Here is a 20,761-nt window from a genome sequence, read left to right on the forward strand (position 1 = left end):
GCGCCCCCTTTTAAGAGGGACAGCCACGCTTTCTCTACCTCTGTCCAGGGGCGCCCCAGTTTCGTGCAGCCTGCGGACAGGGGCTGTGAAAACAGTTCCTGCAGTGGAAGGCAGCATGTGGAGTGCCGGCTTAACGTATAAGCTAAACAATTAAAAAATTAAAGGGGAAAAAAACCACTGGATGTACATTTCCAAAATATAAGATAAAAAACAAATAAAATAAAACCTACATACTGCATCAGTGTCTTGTGTTGTGTAAGCAATGGGTCCCGCCTGCTACCCTGCTCCCTCAAATATCCCTGGTTTGCTCCTTTCTATATACAGTCATACCTCGGGTTACAGCCACTTCAGGTTGTGTTTTTTCGGGTTTGTTGTTGCTGATTTCCTTCAGAATGGAGAGGTTTGATCTTCTTGCAGTCCATGGGACTCTCAAGAGTCTCCTCCAGCACCAGAATTCAAAAGCATCAATTCTCTGGCAATCAGCCTTCTTTATGGCCCAGTTCTCACTTCCATACATCACTACTGGGAAAACCAGAGCTTGGGCTTCCCGGGCTTTGGGAAGGAGGTGTGAGACCTGTGCCCTGATTTTTATCAGCAGAATGTTCGGTGTGTGTGTGTGTTATGTGATAAACTTAAGTTTTTAATGTTTGATGCTGTGTTGTTTTTAATATTCAGTTGGAAGCCGCCCAGAGTGGCTGGGGAAACCCAGCCAGACGGGCGGGATATAAATAATAAATTATTATAATTATTATACACTGTATTTGGCTTCATGGATCATAGCTGTTGATCAGTTCCTAAACCTTTCTGGCCCACCTATCCCTTGGTGCAGTAACTTATCCACAGTGCCCCTGACCCTGCCCTATAAAAACAGCTATTCACTTCCCCGAAAGGAACTCTTGTTTATTTTATTTATTAGATTTATGTACTCTCCTTCATCATGCGGTTCGCAGAGTAGAATACAGGATAAAAAGATGAAAATAAGTAAAACTTAACAGCGAGACATTAACACCTCTTCCCACAAGAGAAACAAATGCACAATGGCCACAATCAATTGCATAAGTTGGGTGCAACGAAAGCCCTATATAGAAAAATCATTGGATTGAAATTAAAAGGGAATTGAATTTTTAAAATCACCCAAACTTTCACCGCAGAAGGAGCTCAATGCATGTTCAGATCTCCTGGAAATGTTTGGCATGGTTTGTTGGAGACAGCGGAAGAGGGTGCTTTTGGGGCTGAAGTCAAACTCTTGGAAGGTTGCAGCTTCTGATGTGCCTGTAGAGGCTGAAATGGGAGGGACATGTTTTGTTGCAGCTGGGGCAGAGTAGTGGTTAAGAGCGGTGGCCTTGTAATCTGGTAAACAGGGTTCGCTTCCCTGCTCCTCCACATGCAGCTGCTGGGTGACCTTGGGCCAGTCATACTTCTCTGAAGTCTCTCAGCCTCACTCACCTCACAGAGTGTTTGTTGTGGGGGAGGAAGGGAAAGGAGATTGTGAGCCGCTTTGATACTCCTTTGGGTAGTGATAAAGCGGGATATCAAATCCAAACCCTTCTAGGTGTAATTCAGAGATTTGCAAACTACCTCAGTGAATTTGTTAATCTGAATTGGTTCACTCCAGAAGAGAGACCCTGGAGAAGTGGACACATTTGGCCTGCTGTCTTGGTAGCTTTTGGTCACGACGGAACGGCAAGAGGGAAAATGTGTCTCTTCTTCTTGCTACTGCTTTCCTATGTGAGGCTGCTTCCTCCCTCGTGGCGTCACTTTCTGGCAACGCAGCAGTTTGCAAACAAACAAAAAAATGCGTGGGGTTCGAAATGTGCGGGAGGATGTCTCTTCTCTCACCCGGCTCTGCCGCCTTTTTGTTGTGGTCTCGTGCATCAAATCCTTGGCGCGCTGACGTTTCCTTTAAACCTTTACCCAGCATGTGAAACCCGCCGTGGTAGGAGGCAGAGAGGGAAAAATGGGTGGGAGGGGGAGCTTTGGGGTTCTGGGGCAGGCGGCGATGGGGACAGTTCAGTTCTGCTCCTGGCGCCGTCAGGTGGCTTCCAGAGCAACGGTGGCACCACGAGAGCCAACTCTGCAGGGATGGCGGGCTGGAAAACAGCCCACTGACGCTCCTGCCTCAGAGCATCTTGAATCCTGGGACCAGGGTGTGATTTCTGAGCAGCCCTGACCAGCTTTCCCGAGGGGACAATGGAGAGCCTGCATCAGGTGGAGTGGGCTGGAATGGTCTTATTGCTACTTTTCTGCCGGTCTGCTCTCCTCGCCAAGCAGTCTGGTATGTAACCGGTGTGCTCATCTGAACGCGGCTTTTGTTGCTTTAACTCCCAAGGAATGGGCAGGAGGTGAATTCTCAGGTCTATGGACCGTCTCGAGGGGCTGGGAGCTGGGGGCACTGTTATACAGTGGTACCTCGGGTTACATACGCTTCAGGTTACATACGCTTCAGGTTACAGACTCCGCTCACCCAAAAATAGTATCTCAGGTTAAGAACTTTGCTTCAGGATGAGAACAGAAATCGTGCGGTGGCAGCACGAGGCCCCATTAGCTAAAGTGGTACCTCAGGTTAAGAACAGTTTCAGGTTAAGAACGGACCTCCAATAAAGTTTATCTTAAGAATTTTTATAAAATAAATGAGTGCTAAAATGTTAAGGTTAGAGAAATTAAGAGGTTACAGCTGTATTGATTAGGTAAAAGACAGGGGGAAAAAATCAATTATTTAAATTATGAAGAGAGGATTTGCTGAAAGAAACTTGAGAACAGGGATGCAGAAAGGGAAGGTATGGGGAAGTCGGAGAAACAGGGTTTAAGAAAAGAAGGTTTTGAAACTATACTTGTTTATGTGTTTGTTTGTTTTTGTATTGTGTATTGTTTGTGTTAAATATGTGTTAAAAAACCAATAAAAATTATTAAAAAAAAAAAGAACGGACCTCCAGAACGAATTAAGTACTTAACCCAAGGTACCACTGTACAGTGGTTCCGCTCCTTCCTCCTGGGCTGTGTCCAGAAAGTGGTGGTGGTGGGGATGGGTGCTCAGACCCCTGGGCCCTCACTTGTGGGGTGCCTCAGGGTTCCGTCCTCTCCCCCATGCTTTTTAATATCTATATGAAGCCACTGGGAGAGATCATCAGGGGGTTTGGACTGGGTGTCCATCAATATGCAGCTGATACCCAGCTCTACCTCTCATTCAAATCAGAACCAGTGAAGGCAGTGAAGGTCCTGTGTGAGTGCCTGGAGGCGGTTGGAGGATGGATGGTGGCTAATGGATTGAGGTTGAATCCTGACAAGACAGTAGTACTGTTTTGGGGGGACAGGGGGTGAGCTGGTGTGGAGGACTCCCTGGTCCTGAATGGGGTAACTGTGCCCCTGAAGGACCACGTGCGCAGCCTGGGAGTCATTTTGGACTCACCGCTGTCCATGGAGGTGCAGGTCAGTTCTGTGTCCAGGGCAGCTGTCTACCAACTCCACCTGGTACGCAGGCTGAGACCCTACCTGCCTGCGGACTGTCTTTCTAGAGTGGTGCATCCCTGGTTATCTTCCGCTTGGACTACTGCAATGGTCTCTATGTGGGGCTACCTTTGAAGGTGACTCAAAAACTGCAATTAATCCAGAATGTGGCAGCTAGGCTAGGGACTGGGAGTGGCCGCCGAGACCACATAACACAGGTCTTGAAAGGTCTACATTGGCTCCCAGTACATTTCTGAGCACAATTCAAAGTGTTGGTGCTGACCTTTAAAGCCCTAAATGGCCTCGGTCCAGTATACCTGATTGAGCGTCTCCACCCCCATTGTTCAGCCCAGACACTGAGGTCCAGCTCTGAGAGCCTGCGAGAAGCCAAGTTACAGGGAACCAGGCAGAGGGCCTTCTCAGTGGTGGCGCCTGCCCTGTGGAACGCCCTCCCACCAGATGTCAAGGAAATAAACAACTATCTGACTTTTAGAAAACATCTGAAGGTAGCCCTGTTTAGGGAAGCTTTTAATATTTGATTAATTATTGTATTTTAATATTTTGCTGGAAGCCTCCCAGTGTGGCTGGGGAAACCCAGCCAGATGAGTGGGATATAAATAAATTCTTCTTCTTCTTCATCATGATGGCATCAAAGTCTATGCTCTGGATGCCGGTTGTTCGGGGAGAAACTGTAGGGGTCGACTACAAGCTCTTTTTGCAGACTTCCCGGGGGGGGGTGTGTGTCTGGTTTTGCACCAAGGAAGGCAGATGTCGGACCGCATGGGCCTCTGATCTGAACCAGAAAGGTCGTTATTATGTGCCGAATTTGTTAATTCAGAGGAAAAAGAAAAGTAGAAATTTCATGAACTCAAGCTAGGGGGTGGTTTGCCAAAGTGGAAAATCATCTTGCGGAACTCCTTGCTCCATGATGTTGCTGCCGCCACTACTCTCAGCATAATTTAACAGCCACAAAATGCAGGTGGCCACCTCTGGGTGGCCAGCCAGATCCTTTATCATCTTAGGCCCCTCCTCTACACATCTTCCAGCTTGTCAATATCTTTCTTAAAGTGTGGAGCTCAGAACTGGAGTATCCAAATTGAATCAGAGTTTCTCAGCTCTCCTTCAATAATCAATATTTAAAATTTCCCAATGCTAATATTTTGTAAGGTTTTATGCTGTGTTATCCTCATTTACGTTCTTTATTTGTAATGCTTGATTACAAGTTCTGCTAAGGAAATATATTTGTTATGTGCCTGAAGACTTATCCTTGAGCTCTAAAGACTGTGTGTGCCGATATGAAGGGTGTGTGTGTGTGTCCAACTGTCCCCTCCTTAACGGGGCCGTTGTTACAGAGGGAACTAATGTGAAAAACTTAACTCTCAGTCGCAGTGCGGCAGGGAAACTAGGCAGTGAGTTCCACAGTTTAACTCTGTGCTGTCTTCCAGCCTTCACCTTCATGGGAAGTCCACCGGATCCATTGTTATGAGAGAGGTGGGGAAACCTTTTCCTAATAATAATAATAATAATAATAATAATAATAATAATAATAATAATTTATTTGTACCCCGCCCATCTGGCTGGGTTTCCCCAGCCACTCTGGGCGGCTTCCACAGAGACCAAAAATACACTAAAATGTCACACATTAAAAACATTCCCAGAAGATGTCTTCTGAATGTCAGGTAGTTGTTTTTTGCTTTGACATCTGATGGGAGGGTGTTCCACAGGGCGGGCGCCACCACCGAGAAGACTCTCTGCTTGGTTCCCTGTAGCTTTGCTTCTTGCAGTGAGGGAACCACCAGAAGGCCCTTGGAGCTGGACCTCAGTGTCTGGGCAGAACGATGGAGGTGGAGACGCTCCTTCAGGTATACTGGGCCGAGGCCGTTTAGGGCCTTGAATAATTGCATAAGCTTCTATAATACTAAGAACTGCAAAGTGGAAATAAATACCCTCTGATGAAAATAGGGACGTCCTATTGCATAATAATAATAATAATAATAATAATAATAATATTTTAATATGATTTTTCTTAAATTTTCTCTTTTACAATTTCAGATAAACATTTTACATACTTAAGATATCAATGATTTCCCATCTTCCCTTTCCATGGTTCATCATACATATCTTATATCCTTGCATATTTTACCCAAACTATACCAATCAGTTTTCCATTATTACATCCATTGAGTTTATCTTAATGCCGCCAGCATTTTCAGCTGTACACAATTATTTTCCATATATACAATAAACATTTTCCAATCATCTGATAATTTTATTATTTATACCCCACCCATCTGACTGGATTGCCCCAGCCACTCTGGGCGGCTTCTGACATATAAAAACTTAATAAAACACTAAACATTTTTTAAAAAAACTTCTCTATAGAGGGCTGCCTTCAGATGTCTTCTGAAGGTTGTATAGTTCCTTATTTCCTTGACTTGGGGAGGGGGGAATCGCATAACTCCTTGCCCTCCAACATTTCTCTAATGAAAATAGGGACCTCCCAAGAAAAAAACGGGACATTCTGGGACCAAATCAGCAACCGGGACAGCTTCTGTAAATCTGGGATTGTCCCTTGAAAATGGGGACACTTGGAGGGTCAGGGAATATTTGCCATTTGTTCCTTGGCCCAGGGGCTGCCCAGATGGGGACCAACTAGATGCTGTGACCCCCTATTGCAGAAGGCTGCCTTGAAAGCTTTATTGGGCTGATCTACCAATTAAACCGAGCCAAGCTTGCTGTGCTGATTATGCCACCTCTATTGGTCTGTCACCCCCCCCCCCAAACTGTATTACCTGGGTTATGAAGGGGCCCAAAAGATGTTAAAGCAAAGATTATGGGATAATGCACACAGTGACTTGCGATCTCGATCACACGCAGTCTGTAGTCCGCTGGCAGTAGGAGTACAATATGGGCATGTCTTTAAGATAACATCTTACATTAAAAACCTGACAGTACCAAACTATCGAAGGCTTTTCACCAAAGCCAGACTAAACGTCTTTCCTTCTGCAGTGTTGGATGGCAGGTTGAGAAGAGTTCCCTACCAGGACAGACTTTGCTCGTGTGCTCAAGACATCGATTCCATAAAACATATTTTGTTGCACCATGAAAAATATGAGCAAGCCAGGGCTGAACTGATACTACCCTTGCTGGTACCTTTCCCGGGAAAATCAGAGGCTCACTATGTCAGGTTCCTATTGGAAGACCGGACAAATGCTAGAACATTAGCAGTGGCAAAGTTTTTATCGGTGGTTGCAAGAACCAATGATCCCTATATTCTGAACAAAATGCTTGTTTAACCTGGAGGTAGACTGCATGAATTGTGTATTGCTTTGTAACAATTTGTTGGGTCTCTGGACCGTAATCAAGATTGATGATTATACGCCTTGCTTCGAATCCCCACGACGGGGTGAGCTCCCGTTGCTCGGTCCCTGCTCCTGCCAACCTAGCAGTTCAAAAGCACAAAGTGCAAGTAGATAAATAGGTACCACTCTGGCGGGAAAGTAAATGGCATTTCTGTGCACTGCTCTGGTTCACCAGAAGCAGCTTAGTCATGCTGGCCACACGACCCGCAAGCTGTACGCCAGCTCCCTCGGCCAACCCCAGAGCTGGTCCAGACTGGACCTAATGGTCAGGGGTCCCTTTACCTTTACCAGTTAAACCAAGCCAAGCTTGCTGTGCTGATTATACGCTTTGCTTTTGGTCTCTTTTCGCCAGCAACCTTTCGTCCATCGCAGTTAGATAAACCGATGGGAGCGACGGCCAGGTTCACCTGTCGCTTGTCGGAGACCGTTCAACATTATTCCCTTAACTGGTACAAACTGGGTGACGACAAGCAGCCGAAATTACTGGACCTTGGAAAAAGGAAGTATAGCCCCACCATGCTGAACGCGACGACCTTTGAAATTAAAATCTCGGACTTAGAGATGAACGATAGCGGGACCTACTTCTGTGGCCTCATCTGTCCCTCGCTGAAGCTGACAGAAAGCAACAGGGCGAACCTCACAGTAACAGGTTTGATACAAGTCCTTCTGGTGCTTTATGGGTGCAAATGGGTGAGAGAGTGGCAAATGCGATTCATTGTCAGCAAAGCAGAACTGATGTATGTTGGGGAATGTACAACATTTATTTATTTTTCAAACAAAACTTGTGCCCCGCTTCATTGTAAGAAGCGAAAACCTCAAAGCCGTTTACGGAAAGAACGATGAAACAATAAAATCACCGGTAAGAAAAATTTGCAACAATAATCTGAGAATTGAAAGAACTACAGATTAAACCTCAGACTTAAACTACAGATTAAACCTCAAAGCAACTTTTTAAACTGCTTGGTTGTTGTTGTTGTTTAGTCGTTTAGTCGTGTCCGACTGGCTTACCTAAACAAAAATGTTTTTGCCGAAAATTGTACCATGGAAATCAATAATCAAGGATTTCCAAAAGGGTAGGTAATACAGTGGTACCTCGGATTACATACGCTTCAGGTTACATACGCTTCAGGTTATAGACTCTGCTAACCCAGAAATAGTGCTTCAGGTTAAGAACTTTGCTTCAGGATGAAAACAGAAATCGTGCGGCGGCAGCAGCAGGAGGCCCCATTAGCTAAAGTGGTGCTTCAGGTTAAGAACAGTTTCAGGTTAAGAATGGACCTCCAGAATGAATTAAGTACTTAACCTGAGGTACCACTGTACCACACCAAAAGATTGAGTCATCCTATTTTCCCATGGGGGTCTGAACTGACAGTGTCTGATCAGGAATGAGACCTTGGGGTCATTGTGGATAACATTGTGCAGATTCTTGCTAGCTTCCAAGTAGATTGATTAACTGGCTCAGTTTATGGGCTTATCCCTATATACCGGTAATACAAATATAGGACATGAAAAGATGGATCATCAACGTGTCAACCTTGGTCATTTTAAAGCACAGACAGGTTGATGGCAAACGGGTGCAATTATTTTAGTGGCCTTGACCTCATGCCTGATCGCAGTCACGTAGACTCAGAAGTAAATCTTATTAACCTTATAGGAACCAAGGCTGCTCCCAGACTGTCCCTGTTATTGGGTGAGAGTCAGCCCCACACTCTCTGCAATGACTCTTGGAAAAGTGCTAAGCATGATCCTCTTATGCTGGATTAGCCTTGGGATGGACCCAACATTCTGGAGCCAGTCAGTGACTTTGCTTTTCTGTTCCAAACCCTCAGAGAAACAACTTGAGCCTGAACTACCATCGGAGGAGACGAAGCCTGGACCGCCGTCAGAGGAGAGGGAGGATCACGGAGAGATCCTCCTTGCTGTCGTCGGTGTTGGGCTGTTTCTGGTGCTCCCAGCTTTGTGTTACTACCTCTTTAACCTCATCCAGAGAAGGCAAGGTGGGCATCTCACCTGCTTGGCCCAATTTCCTCTCTCCTGGGCATCTTATATAACAGGGGTGGCCAGCTCCCAAGAGACTGGGATCTACTCGCAGAGTTAAAGGCTGGCAGTGATCTACCCCTTTTGGGGGGTTCAGGTCAAAGTTGTTGAACTTTTTTTTAGGTAGGAAAGCCCCAGTTTTGGCGGGGTGCAGGACAAAAATGTTGAGCTTTTTTTAGCGGAGCCAGTGATCTATCAGTGATCTACCACAGACGTCCAGCGATCTACCGGTAGATCATTGGACATGCCTGTTTAATAATAATAATGATAATAATGATAATAATGATAATAATGATAATAAAGATAATAAAGATAATAAAGATAATAAAGATAATAAAGATAATAAAGATAATAATGATGATAATAATAATAATAATAATAATAATAATAATAATAATAATAATATACCTCGCCCATCTGGCTGGGTTTCCCCAGCCACTCTGGGCAGCTCCCAACAGAATACAACGGTACCTTGAGTTACAAACGCCTCAGGTTACAAATGCTTCAGGTTACAAACTCCGCTGATCTGGAGGAATTACCTTGAGTTGAGAACTTTGCCCCAGGATGAGAATGGAAATCGTGTGCTGGCGGCGCAGCGGCAGCAAGAGGCCCCATTAGCAAAAGCACGGCTCTGGTTGAGAACAGTTTCGTGTTAAGAACGGAACTCCAGAACGGATTAAGTCTGTAACTAGCGCTGCCACTGTATTAAAAACACGTTAAAACATCAAACATTAAAAACTTTCCTAAACCTCCCTAAACAGGGCTGCCTTCAGACGTCTTCTAAAAGTCAGATAGTTGTTTATTTCCTTGACATATGATGGGAGGGTGTTCCACAGGGCGGGTGCCACCACCGAGAAGGCCCTCTGCCTGGTTCCCTGTAACTTGGCTTCTCGCAGGGAGGGAACCGCCACAAGGCCCTCGGAGCTGGACCTCAGTGTCTGGGCAGAACAATGCGGGTGGAGATGCTCCTTCAGGTCTACTGGGCTGAGGCCGTTTCGGGCTTTCAAGGTCAGCACCAACACTTTGAATTGTGCCCGGAAACGTACTGGGAGCCAGTGTAGTTCTTTTAGGACTGGTGTTATATGGTCCTGGCAGCCGTTCCCAGTCACCAGTCTGGCAATCATATTCTGGATGAGTTGTAGTTTCTGAGTCACCTTCAAAGGTAGCCCCATGCTCAATGCATGAATTCTAATCGCTTGTATCCTTTCGCAGAGGAAGAAAAACTGCAGGATGAAAATGCTCCCTTGGTAAGTTCCCTTTTGCTCAGAGAGCTTCGCTCAATGTCGGCCCCTTTTGACTCTGTCACTTGGCTGATGCAATTCACACCACCACATCCAACCCAACCAGGCAGCTGTTCTGTTGTGCGGGTATTCTGCAACATGTTTTATTTGGACACAGACATTTAAAGCACTATGATACCACATTACATAGTCCTGGCTGCGTACCAAAAGGATTCTGGGAAATGCACTTTGCTAAGGGTGCTGAGAACTGCTTGTTGTTGTTGTTTAGTCGTTTAGTCGTGTCCGCCTCTTCGTGACTCCCTGGACCAGAGCATGCCAGGCACTTCTGTCTTCCACTGCCTCCCGCAGTTTGGTCAAACTCATGCTTGGTAGCTTCAAGAACACTTTCCCACCATCTTGTCCTCCGTCGTCCCCTTTTTCTTGTGCCCTCCATCTTTCCCAACATCAGGGTCTTTTCCAGGGAGTCTTCTCTTATCTTGAGGTGGCCAATGTATTGGAGCCTCAGCTTCAGGATCTGTCCTTCCAGTGAGCACTCAGGGCTGATTTCCTTAAGAATGGATCAGTTTGATCTTCTTGCAGTCCATGGGACTCTCAAGAGTCTCCTCCAGCACCATAATTCAAAAGCAACAATTCTTTGGCGATCAGCCTTCTTTATGGTCCAGCTCTCACTTCCATACATCTCTACTGGGAAAACCATAGCTTTAACTATACGGACCTTTGTTGGCAAGGTGATGTCTCTGCTTTTTAAGATGCTGTCTAGGTTTGCCATCACCTTTCTCCCGATAAGCAGGCGTCTCTGGCTGCTGTCACCATCTGCAGTGATCATGGAGCCCAAGAAAGTAAAATCTCTCACTGCCTCCATTTCTTCCCCTTCTATTTGCCAGGAGGTGATGGGACCAGTGGCCATGATCTTAGTTTTTTCTATGTTGAGCTTCAGACCATATTTTGCGCTCTCCTCTTTCACCCTCATTAAGAGGTTCTTTAATTCCTCCTCACTTTCTGCCATCGATGTTGTGTCATCTGTATATCTGAGGCTGTTGATATTTCTTCCGGCAATCTTAATTCCGGTTTGGGATTCATCCAGCCCAGCCTTTCGCATGATGAATTCTGCATATGAGTTAAATAAGCAGGGAGACAATATACAGCCTTGTCGTATTCCTTTCCCAATTTTGAACCAAACAGTTGTTCCATAGGAGCTCCTATGAGATCCCTATTCCCCTCTGGGCGCGACGATTCCCAGAGCTCCCTGGAATGTGGGATTAATTGTTAAACCCCTCTGGGAGTTGTAGCTCCATCAGAGGCAAATTTGGGGGAGCGATGCACTGGGCGCACTGGTGGAGGAAGAGGGGGCAGGGGAGCATACCACCCCCGGCACCACCAGGGAGGGGAATACCATCGTGGCCGCCCCCCAACATGCACTGCGCACCCCCCCACTGTGCCGGGCTGCATTCACATAGTGGTTTTTTGGGGGGGGATCAAAGTTGTTTTTTTTTTTATAAAATTTTTATTGGTTTTACAACATTTTTAAAAAAAACAACAACAAACAAACATTAAAAAAGACAAACATACACGTATAATTTCAAACATATTTTCATAAACCTCTTTTCTTGGACTTCCCCATACCCCCCCCTCTCTGCATCCCAATGTCCATAATTCGACTAGCAACTCCCAATTGTTACTTTCCAATCTCTATCATCTTAGTCCTCTTTTATAGTCTAACCTTATATCCCTGTACCCTTTTGCTTCTGGGAACCACAACATTTTAGCATTCATTAAGTTTATAGTAGTCCTTAAGGTAGCTTTTAAATTTTTTCCACTCCTCTTCCACCGTCTCTTTTCGTTGGTCACGGATTCTGCCTGTCATCTCGGCCAATGTCATATAGTCCATCACTTTCATCTGCCATTCTTCCACAGTGGGTAAATCTTGTGTCTTCCAATACTTTGCGATGAGTATTCTTGCTGCTGTTGTGGCATACATAAAAAAAGTTCTATCTTTCTTTGTCACCAATTGGCCGACAATGCCCAAGAGAAAGGCCTCTGGTTTTTTAGGAAAGGTACATTTAAGTACCTTTTTCATTTCATTATAGATCATTTCCCAGAAGGCCTTAATCTTCGGGCATGTCCACCAAAGGTGATAAAAGGTACCTTCAGTCTCTTTACACTTCCAACATTTATTATCGGGCAAATGATAGATTTTTGCCAGCTTGACTGGGGTCATGTACCACCTGTATACCATTTTCATAATGTTTTCCTTTAAGGCATTACATGCCGTAAATTTAATACCGGTGTTCCATAACCATTCCCAGTCAGCTGACATAATGTTATGTCCAACATCCTGAGCCCACTTGATCATAGCCGATTTAACTGTTTCATCCTGTGTGTTCCATTTCAACAGCAAGTTGTACATTCTAGATAAATTCTTAGTATTGGGTTCTAACAGTTCGGTTTCTAATTTTGATTTTTCCACCTGGAAGCCGATTTTCCTGTCCTGTTTAAAAAATTCCATTATTTGACGGTATTGGAACCAATTTTCTACTTTATGCTTCAATTTCTCCTGACTTTGTAGTTTGAACTTATCTCCATCCTGTTCTAAAATTTCCCAATACTTCGGCCATCCGACCTCCATATTGAGTTTCTTCACTGCTTTAGCCTCCACTGGTGAGACCCATCTAGGGGTTTTGTTTTCCAATAGATCTTTATATCTTATCCAAACATTAAACAATGCTTTTCTAACAATGTGATTTTTAAAGGCACTGTTAACTTTATCATACCAAAGATATGCATGCCAACCAAAAGCATTATTAAAACCTTCCAGATCCAAGATGTCCGTGTTCTCGAGGAGCATCCATTCTTTCAGCCAGCAAAAAGCTGCTGCCTCATAGTACAATTTTAGGTCCGGCAGGGCAAAACCCCCTCTTTCTTTAACATCTGTCAATATCTTAAATTTAATTCGGGGCTTTTTGCCCTGCCAGACAAATTTCGAAATGTCTTTGTGCCACCTCTTAAAACATTCCATCTTGTCAAGAATCTGCAAGGTCTGAAACAAAAATAACATTCTAGGCAATACATTCATTTTGATTACTGCAATGCGGCCTAACATTGACAATTTCAAATTTGACCATATTTCTAGATCTTTTTTAATTTCTGACCAACATTTTTCATAGTTGTCCTTATACAAATTCACATTCTTAGATGTTAAGTAAACCCCTAGATATTTCACCTTCTTTACCACAGTCAAACCTGTTTCCTCTTGAAATTTGTCCTTTTCCATATCTGTTAAGTTTTTCCCTAAAACTTTGGTTTTTTGCTTGTTCAACTTAAATCCAGCTACCTGGCCAAACTGTTGTATTATTTCTAAAACCTTTTTCGTACTAGTGTTTGGCTCTTGCAAAGTCAATACTAGGTCATCTGCAAACGCTCTTAACTTATAATGTTTAGCTCCGACCTGCACACCTTTGACCTGCTGGTCATTTCTTATCATGTTCAGCAACACCTCCAGAACTGAAATAAAAAGTAATGGGGAAATCGGGCACCCCTGTCGTGTTCCTTTTTCTATCTTAAGTTCCTCAGTCACAACATTGTTTACAATCAGTTTAGCTTTTTGTTCAGAATATATTGCAGCCATACCATTCTCAAAACCCTGGCCTACCCCCATCCCATGGAGATTCTTCCTCATAAAACTCCAAGAAACTCCCCGGCACCACCAGGGAGGGGAATACCATCGTGGCCGCCCCCCAACATGCACTGCGCACCCCCCCACTGTGCCGGGCTGCATTCACATAGTGGTTTTTGGGGGGGGGATCAAAGTTGTTGGGCATTTTGGGGGAACATCTCTCCCCCCCAATTTTTTGGGGGGCTTTTCAAAGTGTTTTCTTTTTGTTTTAATCCCCCTGCTTGCCATACGTCTGGGTTTTCCTGGACATTTTGCCAATTCAGTGTAAATCTGCCTAGGCACCATTTTCAAGTCCATTTCCCCCCAGGACGGATGGCAACCCTAAGTTTATTCCATTTTCCTGATGCTTCCCTAACTGGTAATTTCCACATCATTTTTTTTTTTTTGAGCTTTCACATGACACAGAAGCCAGTTATGGAAACAGCAGAATAGAGCGCAATTTCCCCTGTTACCTGCTTCCAGAAATAAATCTGTTTGCAAATAACGCATGAATGAGTACAAAAATTATAGAAGTGGATTTTAAATTGTGCTGCATCTCAAATATATGGGCCTGTTGTTGCTTTGCAGAGGTGCTGTAGCTAGCAAACGAGGAGCAAGAAATAAACCAAAACATTTATTGTTTAATGTTTCAGGATATGCACGGATAGGAAATGAAGCCCTGAAATGTTTGCTGGTGGAAACCAGTATTGAAAGTGGGATTGTGTGTGGCCCCCGATAGCCTCCTCAGCACAAATCATCATGACTGTGCAATAAAAAGGATGTCTAGAGGGACCTTACATTTACCTACACATAGAAAACAAGCTTGTCTGGAAAAATAGCCCTTTACAGTCGTACCTTGGTTTTCAAACAGCTTAGTTCTCAAACATTTTGGCTCCTGGAAGTGACTGTTCTGGTTTGTGAACGATTTTTGGAAACCGAACGTCCAATGGCTTCCGATTGGCTGCAGGAGCTTCAGCCTGCAACCAATCGGAAGCCGCACTTTGGTTTCCAAACGTTTTGGAAGTCGAACGGACTTGCGGAACAGATTCCGTTCAGCTTCCAAGATATGACTGTATCTTCCTGAGATGCTAGTTTTTCTGTGCTTTTAGTCACACAACTTTCCACTGGCAGCTTGAAAGATAAAAGGTAAAGGGACCCCTGACCATTAGGTCCAGGCGTGACCGACTCTGGGGTTGCAGCGCTCATCTCGCTTTATTGGCTGAGGGAGCCGGCGTACAGCTTCCGGGTCATGTGGCCAGCATGACTAAGCCGCTTCTGGCGAACCAGAGCAGCGCACGGAAATGCCGTTTACCTTCCCACCGGAGCGGTATCTATTTATCTACTTGCACTTTGAAGTGCTTTTGAACTGCTAGGTTGGCAGGAGCAGGGACTGAGCAACGGGAGCTCATCCCGTCGCAGGGATTTGAACCGCCGACCTTCTGATCGGCAAGTCCTAGGCTGTGTGGTTTAACCCAAAGCGCCACCCGTGTCCCCAGCTTGAAAGATAAATCGCAGCCAAAACTGGCAAACGGACCCACGTAGAATTATCGTAGTTGAAACACAGATAAAACGAAACAAAAAACAAAAAAGCTTTTCAAACTAATATATGCAATTAACCTGTGTGCCTGGGTTGGCCTGCCGAAATAAAAATGTTTTCAGCAGACATTTGAAGCAGTATAGGAAGGGCGGCTGCCTAAGGGGACCCCTAGATGCCATCCAGATTAACCCTCGAATCCTATAACAATTTTTGGGGGGAACTAGTGCAGAGGGTGGGTAGGATTTTTAACCAAGCATTTCATCAGGCCCCCTGCGTCCCTGATCACCCACGTCCAACTCATTTCTAATACTGAGGTCTGCCTAGGGTGATAGAACACCCCAGCTGCAGGCGAGAATGGTATGACCCTCCTTATTATACCAATGTCTCTGTACTGTTCCACTTCAGAGTCTGCACAGGAGAGGGTTTATCTCTCTGCATGCTTCCGCACATAAAAAGCTCCTTGCAGGCGTAGTAAACTTTCACGTCTGGGAGAGCGAGAATTTTTCCTCCCTGATATGCTAATTTTCTGCCTGCGGGGTTTTTCCTGTTTATAAGGGGAAGTACCTGCAGACACAGGGACGCGGGTGGCGCTGTGGGTTACACCACAGAGCCTAGGACTTGCCGATCAGAAGGTCGGTGGTTTAAATCCCCGCGACGGGGTGAGCTCCCGTTGCTCGGTCCCTGCTCCTGCCAACCCAGCAGTTCGAAAGCACGTCAAAGTGCAAGTAGATAAATAGGTACCACTCTGGCGGAATGGTAAACGGCGTTTCTGTGTGCTGCTCTGGTTCGCCAGAAGTGGCTTAGTCATGCTGGCCACATGACCCGGAAGCTATACGCCGGCTCCCTTGGCCAGTAAAGCGAGATGAGCGCCGCAACCCCAGAGTCGGTCATGACTGGACCTAATGGTCAGGGGTCCCTTTACCTTTACTTTACCTGCAGACACAGCTGGGGCAATTTGTGAACTCTGCCTATCACTCTCTTCCACATGCTGCAGAACCAGGTGGCAAGAGTCCTGAGGTGGCCACTTCAAACCGCAGGAGGGGAATGTGTTCTTTCGTCTACTCACCAGCTGGCACTTTAAAACTCCACGCAAGTAGACAACTAGCGCATCAGGGAGAAACATTCCAGCATGCTTCTTGCGGTACTGGTTTTCTACATGTGGGGAGCTTTTTAAATGCAAGTTGCACATCTGCCTAGCATCCTCTTTCTGGCAGCACACGGCCAGAGGCCTCCGAGAGTCGACAAGCAGTGCATGGAAGGACTGTCATTCAGGATTATACATTGCCTTTGAACATGGAGACTCCATTTAATGATCCATGCATTTATCATATTAAGATCACAGGAAGAGGCTGCTGGATCAGGCCGTCTTAAAGCTAGGGGTCAAAGTAAGAAAGACAAATTCTCTTTAGTTTGGTGTGACTTCATTGGTTTTGAAAAAGACAGGCCTCCTTAAAGGTAAAGGGACCCCTGACCATTAGGTCCAGTCGTGGATGACTCTGGGGTTGCAGTGCTCATCTCGCTCTATAGGCCGAGGGAGCCGGCGTGCAGCTTCTGGGTCATGTGGCCAGCATGATTAAGCCGCTTCTGGCGAACCAGAGCTGTGCATGGAAATGCCGTTTACCTTCCCGCCGGAGCGGTACCTATTTATCTACTTGCACTTTGTGCTTTTGAACTGCTAGGTTGGCAGGAGCAGGGACCGAGCAACGGGAGCTCACCCTGTTGCAGGGATTTGAACCACCGACCTTCTGATCGGCAAGCCCTAGGCTCTGTGGTTTAGACCACAGTGCCACCCGCGTCCCTCAGGCCTCCTTAGGTGTATATAAATGGACATGGCTAGTCCTTTGAGGCCACCCAAGTTGGTGGCTGTCACTGCAGAAGCGAGTTCCATAGTTTCACTATGTTCCCAATACTGAGTAGCTTCTTAAAAAAACAACAACTAAAACTGGCATTTTTTGGGGTAAAATCTTTTTTTATTAAGTTTTACTTTACAAATTTAAATTCCAACATTAAGCCTCATCATTTAGGATTCCCTGAATGCTTTGACTCCTCTCTGCCTTTCCATGGTTACCATTTTCCATCTTTTGTCAACTGCTTCACTTATTTTCTCTATTTTTCTCACATAGTCCATTTTTACCTAATTTCTAGTACAGTCATACCTCGGGTTACAGCTGCTTCTGGTTGTGTTTTTTCGGGTTACTCACCTGCCGAAACCCTGAAGTACTGGAACGGATAACTTCCGGATTACTTCCGGGGTTTCGGCAGTCGCGCATGCGCAGAAGCATTAAATCACGCTTTGCACATGCGCAGAAGCGCCAAATCGCAACCCACATGTGCGCAGACATGCTGCTGCAGGTTGCGAACGCTGCGGGTTGCAAATGTGCATCCCTCACGGATCATGTTCCCAACCCAAGCGTCCACTGTACACTACAAGCGTTATTCAAACCCTGCCAACGTTTTTAGTTGTTTACAGTGTTCTCTAAGATACATTGTAAAATTTCCCCCATTCCTTCTTCAAGTTCTTCTCTTCCTGGTTTCTGATTTTCCTGGTCCATTTCGCCATCATCTTCATCAGCCATTCGCCTCTGGTTGGGACTTTAATCTTCTTTCCGTCTCAAAACTGGCCTGTTTTTTAACCCTCCTTCTCTTGCTGTACCTGCAGGAAGAAGGCCCTCCCGCCGTGAGCGTTTTCACCGTGGATTATGGGGTGCTGGAATTCCGGGCAGCGGACAACGCTCAGAGAGCCCCCCATGAGCGCTTCGCTTCTGACCAGACCGAATATGCCACCATCATCTTCCCCCCGGAAAAGCCGGTCGCTGCCAAAGGAGGCAAAAAGACTAAGAAACCCAAGAGCTGCCCCAGCAGAGCAGAGCCGCACTGAAGGGGCGGAAGCGAAACCTCCCCCTTTTGAACTTTGCATTCTCCCCGATTCCTCAACGGTCCCAGGACCACACTGCAAGCCCTGGGGATTCATTTGCAAAGTCAGAACGTGCCGTGACTCAAAGGCGCCTGGAAGCCGCATCTTCTGCATGGCAACCCTTGTCACTGCATTGCAGAAGCACGCAGGCCGCACTGCACATGCTCAGAGGCACTGTTGTCATAGGACCTGTTAACGGAGAAATCTGAGGGCTCCCTTGGACAAAAAACAAGGACAGCAGCCAGGAATACCAGAGCAAAACAGCAGCCAGTAGGCATGGTCTTTATTGAAGACTGTTGTGGCAGGACTCCCACCTGCCACCAGGTGAAACAAGATGGAAGCCCCAAACAAAAGAGAACCCAAACTTTTATTAGCTGCTAATCCCCATGTTACACCCCCCAAAAAACCTACATCACTAATACATCGTGGTTACATCATGAAAGGGGAGGTCTGGTGGCAGTAATCTGAGCATCCTGGACCCTGCCCCATGGTTCTCCTTGCCCTCTACCAAACACCCATCAAGTGTAACAAAAAAAGATCTTTACATTTCCCTGTTTCCCAGCCAAGTTAATCACACCCTTTTGTCTTCATCTGGGTTTGTTATTTCTGGAATGGCTACCTGTTTGGCCCTCAGGTATCAGGAGGCCAGGGATTATCACTCAGGCAGAGGGGCTGCTGAGTAGCTGAGCTCACGTGTCTATATGAATTTCTGAAGTTTTCCCAGTGAGCCAGTACATAGATACATTGATCAGTGAATTCTTATGTTTGGTATCATGCAGCAAAGGTCCTTTGAACAGATAGGAAGAAACTGCGATGAAGTGTTTTGTGGGGACAAGTCACAAAAGTCACAAAAGTGATTGTGCTGATTTTGGTAGCGGGCTGCATGTGCATGATATCTGCTGGAGGGGCAACCCCCCCCCAACCTATACATAAATTCCTACAACAGACCGAACTCAGGCTCCTGGGGGAAGCTGGCCTATATCCTCAGGTGCCAGTCTTGACTCGTAGTGACTCGCCAGAGCCTCACGCTGAGAAGTGGGTGCTCTGCTGACTCGATCTTACTAAGTCATCCACTTCCTGGGGAAATGTGCATCTCTTTTGATGACACGGAGATTTCCAAAGTCTGCAGCAAACCCATTTCTGGTCTGTCGCTGATTCGTTTCGGAAGTCTGCCCTCAGCCTGCCCAGGTGGAAAAAGCGACTGGCAACTTTCCGACAGAGCTGGGACTCGTGTGCATAGAATCTGATAACTGCAGAGCTGGAAGGGACCCCAGGGGTCATCTAGTCCAGCCCCCTGCAATGCAGGGATTGCCATTAAATCTGGTGCTAAGCATGGCCTTTGGGCGCACAATTCCTGGTGCTTTCATTTACCTGGGGGTCCTGGGAAGACCCCCGTCCCTCTGCCCAGCGCAGGGTGGGGAGGAGGTTAAATGAAAGAGGTAAGGGGATGGGGGGAGAGGCTGGAGCGTAGAGAGAGGGAGCCACTAGACTACGACCTGGGACAGACCAGGGTTCGAATCCTCCACTTGGCCATGAAGCTCATTGGGTGACCTTGGGACAGTCACTGCCTCTTGGCCTTAACCTACCTCACAGGGTTGTTGTGGCGATTAAATTCGGAGCGGGGGAACCATGTATGCCACTTTGAGCTCCTTGGAAGGGGGGGGGGAAGGTTATAAATGCAATCAATCAATCAATCAATCAATCAATCAATCAATCAATCAATCATTCTCTGGCTGTGACACTTGGTTTGATACTAGGAACCTCTCTCACTCCTGAAAGAGCCCGACCATTATTTCTAAAAGTGTAGAAAACTATTTTGTCAATACAAGGGTTGGGTTTTTTGTGTGTGGTGGTGGGGTATTCTGATTGCTGCTGAATACTGCATCATGGGATGTTTTCGTGGTCAGGTGTTCATTTTGTACTGTTTTCAAACCTCCTCCTCCTGTTTTAATGCTATTTTCAGCTGTTTTTAGCTCTATGCTTGTAAATCCCCTTGATTCGCATGCAAACGGCGATTCTTAATAAAAAAATTCCTTCCAGTAGCACCTTAGAGACCAACTAAGTTTGTTCTTGGTATGAGCTTTTGTGTGCATGCACACTTCTTCAGATACTTAAATCATCATCATCTATTGGCCTTTTAAATGGAATTGTTATAGGACTCTATCTGCACATATATAAAATACATGTATATATTTTATCAGCTGCCTTGGATGCAGGATGTAAATTTCTATCAATAAATCGGTGAGATCCCTATAGCTGTTTCAGCGCCTGATAACTTGCCAAAGTTCTTCCCACCTTGCATTTTCCGTCCTTTAGAAGTGTTCCATGTTTTGCATGTGGGAAATTTATTTTGGGTAATTTCTCACTGGGTTCGTTGAGCGGGATGTGTCTGTGAGATTGCTCTTGCAACAGCTCAGGGCGAGGTTGTATCACACTGCGCCCGGCAGGCTGTTGTGATGCTATTCACACTTACGCAGAAACTGCGACTTGTGTTGTTCAAATTTCCCACTCTGCTGCCATTGCAAGCTCTGAGAACCAAAGTGCTGCTGCTCGTGCGGTCTGCGGTCCACGCTG

General features: G+C 45.9%; 1 protein-coding gene across 1 annotated transcript; it reads left to right on the top strand.

Moving 5' to 3' along the window:
- Positions 1-1,123: 1,123 nt before the first annotated feature.
- On the top strand, positions 1,124-20,440 carry PDCD1 (programmed cell death 1). Its single transcript, XM_083504590.1, has 5 exons — positions 1,124-2,275; positions 7,159-7,455; positions 8,636-8,803; positions 10,056-10,090; positions 17,933-20,440. The coding sequence occupies exons 1-5, from the start codon at positions 2,191-2,193 to the stop codon at positions 18,149-18,151; spliced, it is 804 nt and encodes a 267-aa protein (XP_083360716.1). The 5' UTR covers positions 1,124-2,190; the 3' UTR covers positions 18,152-20,440.
- The last annotated feature ends 321 nt before the right edge of the window (positions 20,441-20,761 follow it).

The sequence above is a fragment of the Podarcis liolepis genome, assembly GCF_965112155.1.
Source record: "Podarcis liolepis genome assembly, chromosome: 5".
NCBI classification, from domain to species: Eukaryota; Metazoa; Chordata; class Lepidosauria; order Squamata; family Lacertidae; genus Podarcis; species Podarcis liolepis.

What these genes read in the sequence shown, in the direction of transcription:
- PDCD1 (XM_083504590.1), top strand. Translation starts at nt 2,191, where the DNA reads ATGGAGAGCCTGCATCAGGTGGAGTGGGCTGGAATGGTCTTATTGCTA. An exon ending in CCTCATCCAGAGAAGGCAAG is followed by an intron (nt 8,804 to 10,055) that starts GTGGGCATCTCA and finishes ATCCTTTCGCAG; the next exon opens with AGGAAGAAAAACTGCAGGAT. An exon ending in AGGATGAAAATGCTCCCTTG is followed by an intron (nt 10,091 to 17,932) that starts GTAAGTTCCCTT and finishes CTGTACCTGCAG; the next exon opens with GAAGAAGGCCCTCCCGCCGT.